Below are 14596 nucleotides of genomic sequence, written 5' to 3'. Positions count from 1 at the left end.
ATTTCAGCTTCTACTGCACTAGATGGAGTGTTAAATAGTTGCCAGGACAGGACGCCCAGTGAGTGAGCCCAAAACAAACACAAAGACAATTCCATCAGGTTTCCTTTTCAATGTTACGACTCGTTATAATGTAAGTGAAAATTAAAACAGCAAGGAAGGGTCCATTTGACAGATGAAAGGGGGAGGGAGAGGAGATCCACAGCCGAAATCTCGCCGGAAGTCTTTGGAGAAGTGGTGCCAAACACCCCTCCTTGTCCTGCCTCGGGATCCAAAATAAACCTCTAAACACACACACACACACACCCCTCCTCTGGGTTCAGAGCACGTGTCCTGCGTGCACAGGTGGGAACGGAGAGTTGGATTTGGGCAGGAAAAGATCCGGGGGCCGAAAATAAAACAAGAAAAAAGGCAAAGCATCCTGACCCAGAGCTCCAGGAGCTGCGAGGGGCCGCGTCCGTCGCCAGCAATGGATACACACACAGGCCCGGGGGGAGGCCCTGGACAGAAAGGAACTGCAGGATAAGAGGAGAAACCCAACTGCTCTGGTAAAAGCCTTCCAAAAAAAAAATAAAATAAAATATATATAGATATATTCACTACACCAGCACACGCTTCCCCCACCCCCAGCCCAGGGAAAAAAAAAAAAAGAACAAAACCAAACAAAAGAATCAAACTGAAAGAAAATGCACAGCAAATAGACATAATCTTGAAGATTTTTAAAGAATAAATATTTTTTTGTAATTAAACATTATGCAAACACGTGCCACGCTTGCTCTTTGTCCATGCATATGCGCTATATACAACTTTGAAAAATACTGTGTTGTCCTCTTTTTGTTTTAAAATTCATATACAAAGGTTGTTTGTTTTTTTTTCCTTGCTGTGTACCCCCCTCCTCCCCTTCCCAAAAATCCTCTTTACGACGAGCCAATAATCCACATTCATCCGTGTACTTGGGTGGCAGAGAGGAGGAGGGGGGCGGGAGAGCCACCCCCCCCTTACCAAAGTCCATCAAAATGGCTGGTTTGGACATGAAAAGCAGTGTCAAGAAACTGGTTTAAATTTCATCTGTACTACACACAGGAAAAGAAAGAGAGAAAAGAAAAAGGAGTCGGCTTGGAGGATGAAGCTACGTTACAAGTTAAAGTTGGAGGGTTTTTAGTGCGTCTGTCACACTCTTGGCCGCCTAGAATACTGTTGTACAATGGTTTATCTACCTTTTTTTTTTTTATTACAATATAATTTACTTAATTTTTCTGTTAACAAAACAGAATCCCGGTACTACAGACCAGCGGTGTAAGAGGCGGAGCAGCGCCCTGGGTGGGTTTTATTGGAATTGCATGAGCACTCTAAGATGGGAAAGGGTTCAGAGTTCGTTCCTGCAGGGCCGGGCTCAGTCCTCGATGTACTCCCACAGGTCCTTCTCGTAGCCTTCATGCACGTGCTGCAACAAAACCCTCCGTCGGCTCTCGCAGTATCTGCAGGGAAGGGGGACAGCGTGGAAAAGGCGGGTTAGGAATCATGGAGCGTCCCTGGGACCATCAAATCCAAACCTACATCACGCCTCGCTTCCCAAAGAGGAGCTCCCCCGAGGAGGGATTTTGTACTTGCAGCCCGTTAACAGCCCTAATTAAGACTCTGGTTACTCCAGTCACTCAGCTCCAGGTCCCTCACTGGAAAACCAGTGTGTAAATTGGGAGTTTTCCAGGCAAAAGTATCCCCACAGTCCCTACAGCTGGGAAGCCTCCAGGAATAACTGGAAAAGGAGGCAGCGGCTGGGGTTTGTGGGGACACACAGAATGGGACGAGCTCTCCTCAAACGTGGGCTGGTGCCTGCTCTGAGCCCCATCAGGACAACAAAAATGCAGGAGTTAGCTTGGAAAAACTGTCTGGAAGTGCTGAAGGCCAGGTTGGATGGGGCTTGGAGGAACCTGGTCTAGTGGAAGGTGTCCCTGCCCACAGCAGGGGGGTCAACTGGATGGTCCTCAAGGTCCATTACATCCAAACCACTCCATGATGAAAACCTCAGGAATGCTGACACAGTTTTATTTCCCAGTGGAGATGGAAGCAGTCCAAAGGGTTACTGGTCTTCCTGGAGGGTTCACCTCACATCCCTACACCTGGCTCTCAGATGGACACCACACCCTCAGGGTCTTCCCACCTACAACCACTGAAACAAAGCTGCACATAAAACTGATCCCAGAGTCTGACCCAGTCCTACCAGGATCACTGACACTGAGGAAAAGGGGTATCAGAGAACATAGCAAAGGATGTCACAGCCAACTAAAAAGATAAAAAGCAGAGAAACATTTAAAGAGTTCAGGTTCCAAGAGTTAATTCTAAATAAGTAGCAGGTGTTTCTGGATTCAACCTCCTCCAGCAGCAACCCCAAAGTCCGCAGCACCTTTAGGAATGTGGGGGACACACCAAGTCTCAGTGAGAGTTCCCAAGGCCCCAAGGGCAGCTGTGGGGCTGGTCTGGCAGCACCCAGGCTCTGAGGAGAGAAACTGGAACCCAGGAGCCAAGTGACCAGTTACCAGTTCCTGCTGGGAATTGTGTGGTTCAGTTTCCAGGCAGGTTCCTGGGTCAGGATGGTGCCCGAGGGGCTCTGGCTGCTGGGAACCTGGATTGCTCAGCAGTGGTCACACATCCCTCAGGAGGAATCTCCCAGCAGGGAGCTATCCCTGATCACACACAGGCTAACACCTGGTAGGAATTCCTCACCTACCACTCAGTATCTGCTCACATTGACAGATTTATCCCAATACACCAGTCCTGGCTTTCCTCACTGCTGTCAGCTGTTGCAACATAAACCCTCGTATACAAAGTCCCATTGATTTTCGGGAGCATGTGATGGCAAACACACACAATTTCTGCCTTCCCAACTTTAGTTATTTTCCTGCTGGGGGGAGGGAGGGGTATTAATCCTGTTTTCTAGAAATGTCTTTGCAAGCAAAGAGATCCAAACAGCTGAAACCAAACCAGCCCACTGGGCAGTTCCTGCAGCTTCCCAGGGCTCTTTAAACCCACCTCGATGACATCCTGCTCCCAGTCTTGCATCAAAGAACACCATGCAGGACATGATTAAGACATGACTGAACTAGTTAATGAGGGATCTGCACAGGCTTGACAGATGAATATTTTCTTCCCAGAAATGTGAAAGCAGGTTTGGGATACTGTTTCTAGGCTATATTAGGTTTTAATTTCATCCCTAGAAGAGCATCCAGGTTCAGAGGACTGAAGTGAACAAGCAGCTTGATCTGAAATGCCAACTGAATGGTGGCCTTAAAGGGTAAATTACGAAATGTCTCCAAAGAGGAGGTCAGGTAAGTCTTTGGCAGCACAGCTGGGGCTGGATGACTCGGGCAGGATGGGCCACAGGCCCACCAAAGCTTAACAGCTCCTTCCACTCCCCACAGTCCATTAGTCACCACGACTCACCCTACTTTGGATTTTTTCTTCCCCCTAAGCCAGGCATAACAAATTCAGTGACTTTGGCAAAATGCCTCAGAAATGAAAGCCATAATCCTGTGACTCATCCGCATTTTCAGCTTTGTACTTTTCCACTGTGCAGAAGTGATTCCCCAGGGACTGCACAAAGCCCTGGCATCTGTGTCACCTGGCCCCCAGTCCCCTGCTCCCCTCCTCAGCTGGACAGGCTACTCCCTCCCTCTTCCTTAGGGACAGCTCTCCTACACCATTTTGCACAAACGGACCCTGCAGATGATTAAAAGAGCTGATTGCTCCCTGCTGGCAACTCATCCCAGGCCAAAGCTGGCAGCTTGGAACAACAAAGTCACTCCTTGTTCTTTGGCCCTCGCTGTGCAGTCCCACCCTGGTCCTGGCCATTCCCACATGCTCCTTCTGTGCAGGAACAGCAGTGCACGAACAGCCATTGCTTCTGGTCACAGGATTTTTTCCATTCCGGGGTTGGATCTTCCAGCTCCTCTGTGGAGCAGATGGAAGGCAGAGCTGGGAGCCTCTCCCCAGGCTGTCACCTCCCCCGGGAGCTGGTCCCAGCAGGGGCACAAAAACACACTGCCAGCCTCTGTGTGAGGCCTCTCCATGAGGATCCAGGGGCTGGGCAGGCTCCCGCCGCTGCTGCTGCTCCCAGATGCCCAGGGACTGGTTGCTGATCCCAACAGATGGCACAAGGCCAACAGCAAACAGCTTCCCAGGGATGTGACTCTGGAGAAAACTGTATCGTGGCAAGTGCTCAGGCCGCTGCCTGTCACAGGGGATGGCAATACTCAGGCAACTTTGAGAGAGAGGAGTATCCCAACACAAACCTGTACTTATCCTGTACTTTCTGCTTTATGTCTTGCAGCGAATCTTGGGATATATCTCGCTCCAGGTACCCAGAAAGCACCTCTGTAGCATTCTCTAAGTCTGCTTGGTTATTCTGCAAAGACAAAAGAAAAATAGTATTTGGGGGGGGTAAATATATATATATATATATTTATATATAAAATATATAATATTTTTTCTTCAGCACAACTGAACAGTACCAAAATAAAAAGTGGAATTAGATATCAGGAATCACAGGAATCAATGTGTGTTGGAAGGGAGCTTAAAGCTCATCTCACTTCTCCCCTGCCATGGGCAGGGACAACTTCCATTAGACCAGGCTGCTCCAAGCTCTGTCCAACCTGGCCTTGGACACTTCCAGGGATGAGGCAGCCACAGCTTCATGGTTCTGTGATTCCTCCAGCAGACAGCCCTACACAATATTCTATTCCAGAGAATATTAACACAGACTCAAATTGGTAAAAGTGGGGCCAAGAGGTCTCCAAGCATTAAATCCCTATTTCCTTAGCTTTGCAATCTGAATCCCTGACAACCCCATTTTCTCCTACCTCAAAGATAATGGACTGATTATTCTTTTTGAGGTAGAAGGCAAAGACGTAAGTGTACATGAGTGTGGCACGACACTGGCAGAGGACGTCGACTGCTTTCTTCAGGAACTGCACCTCGATCCACGACATGTTGTGCTGCTGCATCTCCTCCATCTTCTGCTTCACCTGAGCGTAGAGCTTGTGCTCGAAGCGCAGGCTCTGCATGTGGTTCATGTAGCGGTTGCAGTAGAACAGGTACCTCTGCAGGGCTGCTCGGGATCGCTGTGTTAATTCCCATTAGGGAGAAAGAAAACAAATAGTTAAAACAAAGTAATGGCTGCAGGAGAAGTAAACCCTTCACCAGGCTCTTCCTGACCCGCACATTGGCCTTCCTTTCCTCTCACGTTCACCAGACGAATTCGTGCGGCCCCGCTGACCCTGACACTGGAGGTGACAGCCCAGCCCCTGCCTCACTGGCACAGGGAACTTCCTAGCACAGCTCTGACATCCTCACTCCCAACCTTGGAAGTAATTACAGTCACACTGCTAAAGCCTGATCACGTTTGTGTTTCAGCCACTCAGCACTCAGATGCTTCCAGAGTCATGACAAACAGTGAGAAGAAGATTTTTTTTTTTTCTTTTTTGCTAATGAAGAATTCTAATTAAACAATTACTGTGCTCAGGTTAAGAGGGCAACCTTAGGTTGATTATAGAGCAGGGAAAGACACCGTGTGCTAAATAGTGCAAGAGAACCAAGATGACTCAATACACTCTCATTAATCTTATTTTCTTCACACTGACAGACCAGCTGTAAAAAAATAACACCACGGGCATGGTTCAACTTGTGTGTTGTGGATGTACAGAGGTAGCACATACCAGCAAAGCCATCCCTATCTTAACACTGAAAGACTTAACTGTCCCTTAGATTTGTGCCCAAATCCACGAATTTCTCCAGAGCAGCTGTGTAGGTTTACAGAAAGCACAACCACAGGGCTGGTGATCTCCCTCGTCACCAAAGGTTATGGACTCACCTCCTGTGCATCCCTTGCTGCCTTTGCATCATCCTCATTGTAGCGATTACAGTTGTACCTGTAACGGGGACACCGATTCCACAGATTTCAGTCCAAATCCATGCCGTTGGCACCACGACCTCCTCGCCCTCCAGCAAGGCACGCTCCCGAACTCACCAGGCAGATCCGTGGGGCTCCCAGGGGCCCAGACACACCCAGCAGAACTCCGCCTTGCAGTTCTGGTTCCGACAGACCATGTGGTTGCAGCCCCCGTCCTTCTCGATGGTGACGTGGCATTTCGGGCATTCCTGTCCACAGGACAGAGAGCACCGTTAGCAGGGCAAGCACGGGACCCACAACAGCCTGGCAACTTGGAAGGGTTTCCATGGCAGCAAGAGAGAGCACATCAAGTGAAATACATGATTTAATTCTTCCCTTTGAACATCAAGATCCTCTTCCGAGTCAGGCCTTAAAATACTTCCAAAACTGGAGCAGCTAGATAGCAAAAATAAGGAATAACACATTTTATCTTTGCTGCTCTCACAGTGGTACACCGGATGGGTCACTTCATGACCTTCCCCAAAATCCCAGCAGCAGCAGTGGTCTGGAACAGCCCAGGGAAGCGTCTGGCTTTCCTCCCCACCAAGTGTCTGGTCCACGCCACGCTCAGACTGAGCTGGTATCACGCTGTTACCGATCCGAGACACCTGCAGCTGTAAAATGCCATCCAGAAAGGATCTGAAAACATGCAGCAAGAATCTAGTGTGCTTCAAAGAACCTGCTGTCAGCTAAAAAGACACTTCTCCTCCTGAGGTGTTTTCCGCGTTTCCCATCAGGTCCCTTTTTTCCCCTTCATGTGACACCTCACTGAAGACTTTTCCACAAAAGCTCACACGGGGTTTCCCTTTCGGGTGAGAGGCCTTTGACAAATGTGAGGATCTCAAAGAGCAGCAGTGCACTGGGAAATATCTGGGGAATAGTTTGGGAATTTTAAAACACCAATATCACAGTCTCGATGAGCTCAGAAATCAACAAATCAAGAAAGCAGCAAATGCAGAGGAAAAAACACCAACAATAAAACCAATTTAGGCCAGATCTGCTCATCCCACAACCACACCAGCCTTCAAGGAGTTTTTGCAGAAGCCAGTTTTGAACTACAAGGCAGTAACAAATATATCCAAACAGATAATACACACACCTGTAAATTCAGCTGCAGCTTTTGGGTCAGAAGCTTGTAAAACCCCCTCCCCAGCTTGGAGCACATCTTTGCTGGTCAGAGCAACCAGTTCCTACGCTGGCGTTCAGAGAAACTCTCAGTAAAGGGAGAAACCAACTCACACAATCACTCAAGAACTGCTATTTTTACACAGGACACAATCCAAGAGGTTCCTGTTCACCCACTCTGAGTGTCCCAACTATTACTGCTTTTCCACAGAGTCTGCCTGTTTGTATTGTCTGGGACAGGAGAATTTACACACCGAACCAAAGAGTTCAAGCAGCAACCAAGCACATAAAGGGTTTTTTTCCAGGCCTGCCTCCTCCTGGTCATCTGTGTTTGTCCTACAGAGTAACTGTACTACAAACTAAGTGAAGCACAGTAGCTCCTGTGCTGGCCCTCTCAGGGGCACAACACCGAGCTGTCCCCTAGGACCCTCCACAGGATGGATACTCAGCCAGGGAAGCTTTTTCCCAATTAGTCACTGCAGTTCTGTGAACTTCACAGTCAAAATACCATCTCCTTTGATCAGAGCACCTATTTTCCTTTTGCAGGCAGCCCTCTTCCCTCTACCAATCCTGCACCAGCAAGTCAAGACTCAAGATTCAGGTTTATCCCAACAATATCCTTCCCGGCTAAGAGGATCCCTGTTCCATATGCTCCTCAGCCAGGGTGCCTGTGGCTAACAGGTACAGATAGTGGCACTGCCCTCGCCACACCACGATGGCCCCAGGACACAGAGCCACGGGTGGTTTTCAGAGCAGACGGTGGTCGCAGAGCTGTGCAGCTCTTCCAGGCACATCCCATCTGACGAGGTGCCGACGTCCGCGGTGGGAGACACGGCTCATCCAAACAGCTGCTGTGATCCCTCCTGCTCAGCAAAATCCCACAGCTGGAACACAGGGAGGAACGGTTCCCAAATGACCTGCCAAGCTAGAGAGGTGCCATGGGGCACGTCCACACCACCGGGTGTGGGGCCACCTCGCTCCCAGCGAGGCTCAATCAGGAGCACAGAAGTTCTGCCCTCCTGGCTTTGAGGTGGGATCAAGCTTTCCAGGGTGTCCTTAGTGCTTCAGGGCTTCAAGCTCTGGGATGCAAACTAGGACAAAAAGACCCTTCCAGTGCCTAAAGGAGCTCCAAGAGCTGGAGAGGGACTTTGGACAAGGGCCTGAAGGGACAGAACAAGCAGGAATGGCTTCCCACTGACACAAGACAGGGTTAGATGGGATACTGGGAAGGAATTCTTCCCTGTGAGGGTGGGGAGGCCCTGGTCCAGGTTGCGCAGAGCAGCTGTGGCTGCCCCATCCCTGGAAGTGTTGAAGGCCAGGTTGGACAGGGCTTGGAGCAACCTGGGATAGTAGAAGGTGTCCCTGCCCATGGCAGGGGGTGAAACAAGATGGGCTTCAAGTTCTCTTCCAACCCAAACCACTCCATGATTCTAGGATCTAATTATAGCCCTTTTCTCACAGGGAATGCCATCCTTTCCAAGCTCCTGTCAAGCAAAGCACAAGCAAGAGAGGTGACACAGTACAGACCCACAAAGCTGTGTAAAAGTGTAGAAGTTGAATATGATTAAAAATTAAAGCCATGAAATGCACATACTAAAGAAATGCTGAACACCAGTAGAAAAAAAAAATCGTAGCTACTCAAGCCACCAACACAACAAGTGGAAGAGATTTATAGATTAAGGAGGATAGGGAAAGAAGATCTTCCTGAGAATTACGGCTACACAACAACATAACAGCCAGCAAATCAAGTTACTAAACCTGCAGAGTATTCTGCACATTATCAGTCATACCAGGACGCAGAAGTGACCTCATTTACATTGTTCAACCCAAACAATTTCATGCTGTGCTTGGAAACAAAAGTCTGGGCAAACCTGGCAAAGGAGAACAATCCTGATTCTGTCCTAAAAAAACCGCCATAAACCTCAGCTGCTGTTTTATAAACAGGAGGCTAAATAGAAATACATTTCTTATTTCAGGGCAGGTGAAAGAGATTAGTCCTCTCCAGAACTCCCACTGATGGCCATCAGCCTCCCAGCCATGTTCACAGCAACACCATCACCTCTAACCCATCCTGAAGAGAAAGAATTCTCTAACACCACAGGATTTCTTAATGCTTTTCAACAAAACCCAAAAATGCTGAACTTAATTAAGGTTAGCACAAAGTAGTACACCCTGACAACACCTAGAGTCACAGAGCCAAGCTTTTTTAAACATATTTGAAACACCAGCTCATCCGAGAGGAAAAGATGGCACTTGGACACCTTTGGAAAGATGCTGTTCACACCCCGGCACGGTGAGAAACGAAGGAGCACAGTTCAGTGCTGGGGAGGATTGTGAGTGCTGCCAGAGCTTCCACGCCTCAGAACAAGTGTAGGATTTCCAGAAAATACAGAGGGAGCGTGTGTTCAGACATTAAAAAGTGACCTGAAAAGGGAGAGAACTGGGTTTGTGCCATTTTATCTCGCTCAGAGGAGAAAAGGGCCAATAGTTTCATTGGAGGAAGAAAATGTGCCTGGTTTGTACATCAGCCATTCAAGCCCTGTCTAGCCCGGAAGGTGACGATGGGATGTGCCAGGAGCCAGGAGCAGCAAGGCTGGGGCATTTTTAGTATCAGATGAACAACTTTCATTAACACCAATTTAACTTCAACAATAAAACCCAGTGCCTTGGGTGAAGATCTGCACCATTAGTCTTTGTTCTTCTTCCTTTAGGAGATTAACATCGCTTACATTCAGGTTTAAAACCAGTTTACCCTCCTCCTTTTAGGCTACTTTCAGCCAGTCTTGATACACCTTCAGAGCCCAAAATAAATGCACAAATCCAAGTTTTCTGTAGTTTGCACTCCTCTGAATGTCCACTTAACAGAAGTAATGGATCTCTGTGGTTTCTTTATTCCCAAATATCTGAAACCTGCCCAGTTTAACTCAAGAAAGGAACTACTGAAGAACCAAGTTTGTCCAACAAACTGAAAAAGAAAGAAATGTGCAAATCCTTGGATTATTCAACCCTGTTCTTCAAGAAGACTGAGAACTACAGGCTTGATAAAGAACTCGTATTGCCTTATCTCAACTTTAAATTAATTTAGTTAAGCTGAACTCATGTGAAAGTAGCTTAGTTTAAGAAAAAAGCCATCTACTCCAGCACAGTGCTACAAGGGCTATATCCTTTGTAGAAGTAGAAGGAATTTAGGTCTCCTAAGTGCAAGTAAATGAATGCAAAAGGATAAAAAAATTATATCGGAAACCACAGAACTCGCTACTCAATCTCCTCGTTTTTCATTCAGACCATTCTACATAATTCATCCAAAAATGCATCACATCATTCCAGTTCGGGAACAGAACCCGATTCAGCTGGGTTTCACTTTTCTATTCTCTAACATAACAATTGCCTAATTTTCCTTTCCCATTCTGTCCCCCAGGACAAGCCGGAACAAATGTATCTCACATTCTCCGGTTGCAGAGGATTAGCCAGATTTCAAGCCCACATTCCAGAGGATTGGTATTTGTCTCTTACACCTTCATCCTGGTACAACAGGAAGTGTCCTTTCCTGACTGGAGCCCACATGGGACAGGGCTGCAGCTCAGCCTCATGCCTGGATGGCTCCAGAAAGCCCTTTCCAAAAGCAAGAAATGGCAATGGAGCCCGTAGTCACAACTGAAACACCTGAAGAGTTTTTCCCATTGAAAATGGGGATTTTTGCATCTGATGGTACCTGATTCCTTTCTACGTTCTTCAAAATGAAGAAATTCAACGCAGACTTTGGGCTCTGACTCTCAGTCCCTGAAGCCAACAGCTGTGCAGGCACAAGACGTGCCTCGACGAGCATGACTGCCCTGTTTTCCTGCTAGGAAAAGTACAGAGAGAGAGAAAGGACGGATGGATGCGTGCTCCAACTGTGCAATTCCCATCCCAGCCTATCACTCATGCTACAGCAGGACAGGTTTTTCCTTGGTTCCAGGAGGAACTGTGCTCCTCTCAGACACACCCTTGGGTTTCTCTGCGGCTCTGGCCAAGGCCCGGCAGGAACTGAGGCGGGAAGAGGTGCTGGCTGGGGGACTCTAGGCCCATCCAGTTCTCCAGGGGCTGTGAAGCCCCCATGGCACATGTCCCAGCAGCCAGAGGGTGAGATTCCCACCTTCCCCACCCTGCTGCCCACAGAAGGCAGAGATCAGCACGAGGGGTGGGTTACTCTCCCTGCCAACTTTCCCCTCAACCAAATCCAGCGTCAGTTCAGAGAGAAGAACTGTCACATTGTCCTTCAGCTAATTCAATGGATATGGATACCACAAGACTCCAGGACAGTTGGTTTTTCCTCCCTGTTGCAGCCTGCACTCCAAAGTATTTCCACATAGGATTGTCTTGGAAGATATTAGAGGAAGTAGCTTGGACAGTGCTGTTCAAGGACAACAGCTCTGCTGCTCACACCAGACTCCAGGAACTAACAGAGAAGCTGGGCTGGTGCCAGATGCCACCCTCCTGATGGGTGTTGCCCTCCCAAACAATCTTATTATTCCCAAGGCAGGGTCAGGTACAGGATGGGAAACCCAAAGATCCTCCCCCTGAGGGTCAGCAACAGATCCTGAGGGCTTTGACAGGCAAAATATGGCTGTGACTGTTCCAATGTCCCAAATATTTGATACCCAAGGCTAGCAGTGCTTACACTCAGCCTCTTCCAAGATATTGGCTGCTCTTCCTCAGGTTTAATAGGAACAGGACTTGAAGACCAACAAACTCTGATCAAATCTAGTTCAGTTCTTGAGCCATGATAGGACACACTCAAACAAAGGCAAATTCCCTTTGTTGTCAATGTGCAGGCTCCAAGCAGGGACACACAGCCCTCAGCCCACGGGACACTGCCCAATTCCAGCCCGATTCTAACTGCAGGATGGGTGTTTCTCTTTCACCATAATGCAACATTCCAGTTCAATGAAAACCAGGCAGGCAGCCCCAGAAAGCAGCGAGGCTGCTGCAAACAATGCCATTAACCAGTTACACAACAGAGCTAAGAAAACAAAGCAGCCATTTCCTCACTCCCTCCCCACCTTCCTCCACCCTCAGGCTCCAGCCAGGAGCCCCGGGCTTGATCCTCACCCTCCAGAGCATCTGCTGCTTTTGTTTCCTTGCCACCACGCCAACCCTGACTTTTATTCATCCCAAAATTATCAAACCCTGAAGTTTCAGGCAAAAGTTGGGCTAACTAGGATGAAGACATTTACATAATAAAATCTCAACCAGCTGTTCTGCCAGTCCAGACCTGGAATGCTGCCCAGAGGAAATGAACCACTCCGGAGGCCAACCCCTGGGATTCAGAGGCAGATGTAAGTGATCCCAGCAAACCCAGCACGGGTGGTGGGAACATGTTGCACACATGGAGCGAGGCACAGGCTTGCTTAGGGAAGCCACTGGTGCCAGACAGGAGCCCAAACACCTAAATCCCGAGCTTTGGCTCTCCAATTAACTCTTTCTTCCGAGAGCAAACGCCACTGAACCTGAAGGAACTCACCTGTTTGCTCTTCAAACAAGAGCACTTCAGTGTACTGTACATTTTAAGGCTTGCTCTTAGCATGGAACAGAAAAAAAAAACCTAGTGCAGAGGAATTTGCTTGATAAATCTATATAAAAATCTATATATAAAACATGAGAAACCCCCTCACCTTTGTGTTGGCTGCAATCCAATTAGAAGTTTCACTGTCATCATCACACTTCTTAATCCATTTCTTTAACCACTGTCAGAAAAATGGTGAAAGAACAGAGTTAAGTCTAAATAGGGGAACTGGAAATGTTCCCAAGGCACCTGCTTGCATTAAGGAAAGGCACACACAACCACATGGGAATAGGGGGGGTAGGCGCTGGGGAACTGTGCAAACAGCAGCTAATTTAGGTGCAGACAGTTCCTGCAGCACCGTCCTGATCCAGCGAGCACGAGCACCCCCACAAACACCTCTGCAAACTCATTGCTGTTCTCCAGTTGAATCAACACAAACTTCAGGGTGGACTCTGAAATAATAAGGACATTTTGGTTCCGAGGTGGCCTGATTTTGACCTTCCAGGACCTGAAGGGAGGCGACAAGAAAGATGGAGAGAGACTATTCTGAAGGTCCTGGAGTGACAGGACAAGGGGGAATGGATTCGAAGTGACAGAGGGCAGGGTTAGATGGGATACCGGGAAGGAATTCTTCCCTGTGAGGGTGGTAAGGCCCTGACACAGGTTGCCCAGAGAAGCTGTGGCTGCCCCATCCCTGGAAGCATCTAAAGCCAGGTTGGACAGGGCTTGGAACACCCAGTGGAAGCTGTCCCTGCCTATGGCAGAGGAGTGGGATTGGATCACCTTTCAGGTCCTTTCAAAGCCAAACCAGTCTCTTAACAGTGATGTGCCAAAACTGCAGTCAGACCCTCTGTGATGCCGAGCTTCACATCAGCCAGGTTTTATCTCAGGCTTGCAATGCTCACCTCATGCTCATTTCTTTTTTAAACCTTACTGAGAACATGGCTTTATCAAAGTCACAAAAGCAAAACACTGCTTGCACCTGCTAGATAACAACCTGACCACATCCAGTCTGGAAAGACCAACTAAATCCTGCTGAACCTTTGCTGGGGTTCCCCTCCCCTCTCCAAGGGCAGGTTTTGTGTCCCTAGGAAGGCAAAGTGCTCTGTCCCCAAGGCATGGAACATGTCTGTCTGTCCCTGAGCTCTGCACAGGCCACAGCATCCCAGGCTTGGTTACAGTTTCTGACAGCTCCACAAACAGTTCTAGAGCTCAGGGCACTGCAGCAGGTCCAGGACCAAACTAATTCCTTTGGTACAACAGATCACATGCCTGACAAAGCACCAAACACCGACAGAAACAGCTCATACAGGAATGCTCCTTGTCCAAAAAACATCTTCCTCCCTCCGCAGAGGGTCACAGGTGGAACAGCCTCCTCCTCATCCACACATTTCCCACCTGGCTGAGGCACCTTTCCTTCACAAGGTCCAACTCTGAGGCTCCCAGCATGGCAGGAAGGGCCCCCAGTATGATTTAACTGGTTCTTCACCCCCTGTGGTCTAAACAGCTGAGCTACTCTGCTTCCTGATGGGAACAAGAGTTGGACTCGAGGATCCTTGTGGGTCCCTTCCAACTCAGGATATTCTATGATAGGCCAAGCTTGGGCTTCATTTCTAAGTCCTGCACAAACTGACTTTAAACTTGCAAGTCATGCATTTAGAAAAGAACTTTGATGTGCTCACCTTGCATTTGACAGGATCATGCCAGTTTTCACCGCAGTTAAAGCTGTGAGGGAAAGAAAGGGGGAAAGTAAGCAAACAGGGCAGATAATTGTACTTTTAATTAAACAAGGGAGTTTTTCTTCTGAGTAGTTCTAATGAGAGACCAAAGCCAGTCCTAAGGAAACATCTAAGCCTATACTGCCCTCCAGCATCAAATCCTTCAAAACAGCATAGGACAAGGGGGAATGGTTTCAAACTGACAGAAAGGAGGGTTAGATGGGATAGTGGGGAGAAACCCTTCCCTGTGAGGGTGGTGAGGCCCTG

The 14596-nt window shown here is 48.3% G+C and overlaps 1 protein-coding gene across 1 annotated transcript in view; it reads right to left on the bottom strand.

The window, feature by feature from the left end:
• Window positions 1-1211: 1211 nt before the first annotated feature.
• The window catches only part of ARIH1 (ariadne RBR E3 ubiquitin protein ligase 1), a 50388-nt gene continuing 37003 nt past the window's right edge, over window positions 1212-14596 (bottom strand). Inside the window, exons 8-15 of the mRNA XM_027657789.1 lie at window positions 14294-14336; window positions 12721-12792; window positions 10779-10910; window positions 6020-6150; window positions 5864-5921; window positions 4854-5114; window positions 4287-4399; window positions 1212-1475 (exon numbers count right to left, since the gene is read on the bottom strand). Coding sequence (XP_027513590.1) covers window positions 1391-1475; window positions 4287-4399; window positions 4854-5114; window positions 5864-5921; window positions 6020-6150; window positions 10779-10910; window positions 12721-12792; window positions 14294-14336 — 895 coding nt within the window. The 3' untranslated portion in view covers window positions 1212-1390. The remainder of the gene's footprint in view (window positions 1476-4286; window positions 4400-4853; window positions 5115-5863; window positions 5922-6019; window positions 6151-10778; window positions 10911-12720; window positions 12793-14293; window positions 14337-14596) is intronic.

Source organism: Corapipo altera, unplaced genomic scaffold (genome assembly GCF_003945725.1).
Source record: "Corapipo altera isolate COAL_440 unplaced genomic scaffold, ASM394572v1 308, whole genome shotgun sequence".
Classification (NCBI taxonomy): Eukaryota; Metazoa; Chordata; class Aves; order Passeriformes; family Pipridae; genus Corapipo; species Corapipo altera.
Note: the sequence above shows the minus strand (reverse complement) of the source record. Positions and strands in the feature narration are given on the sequence as shown.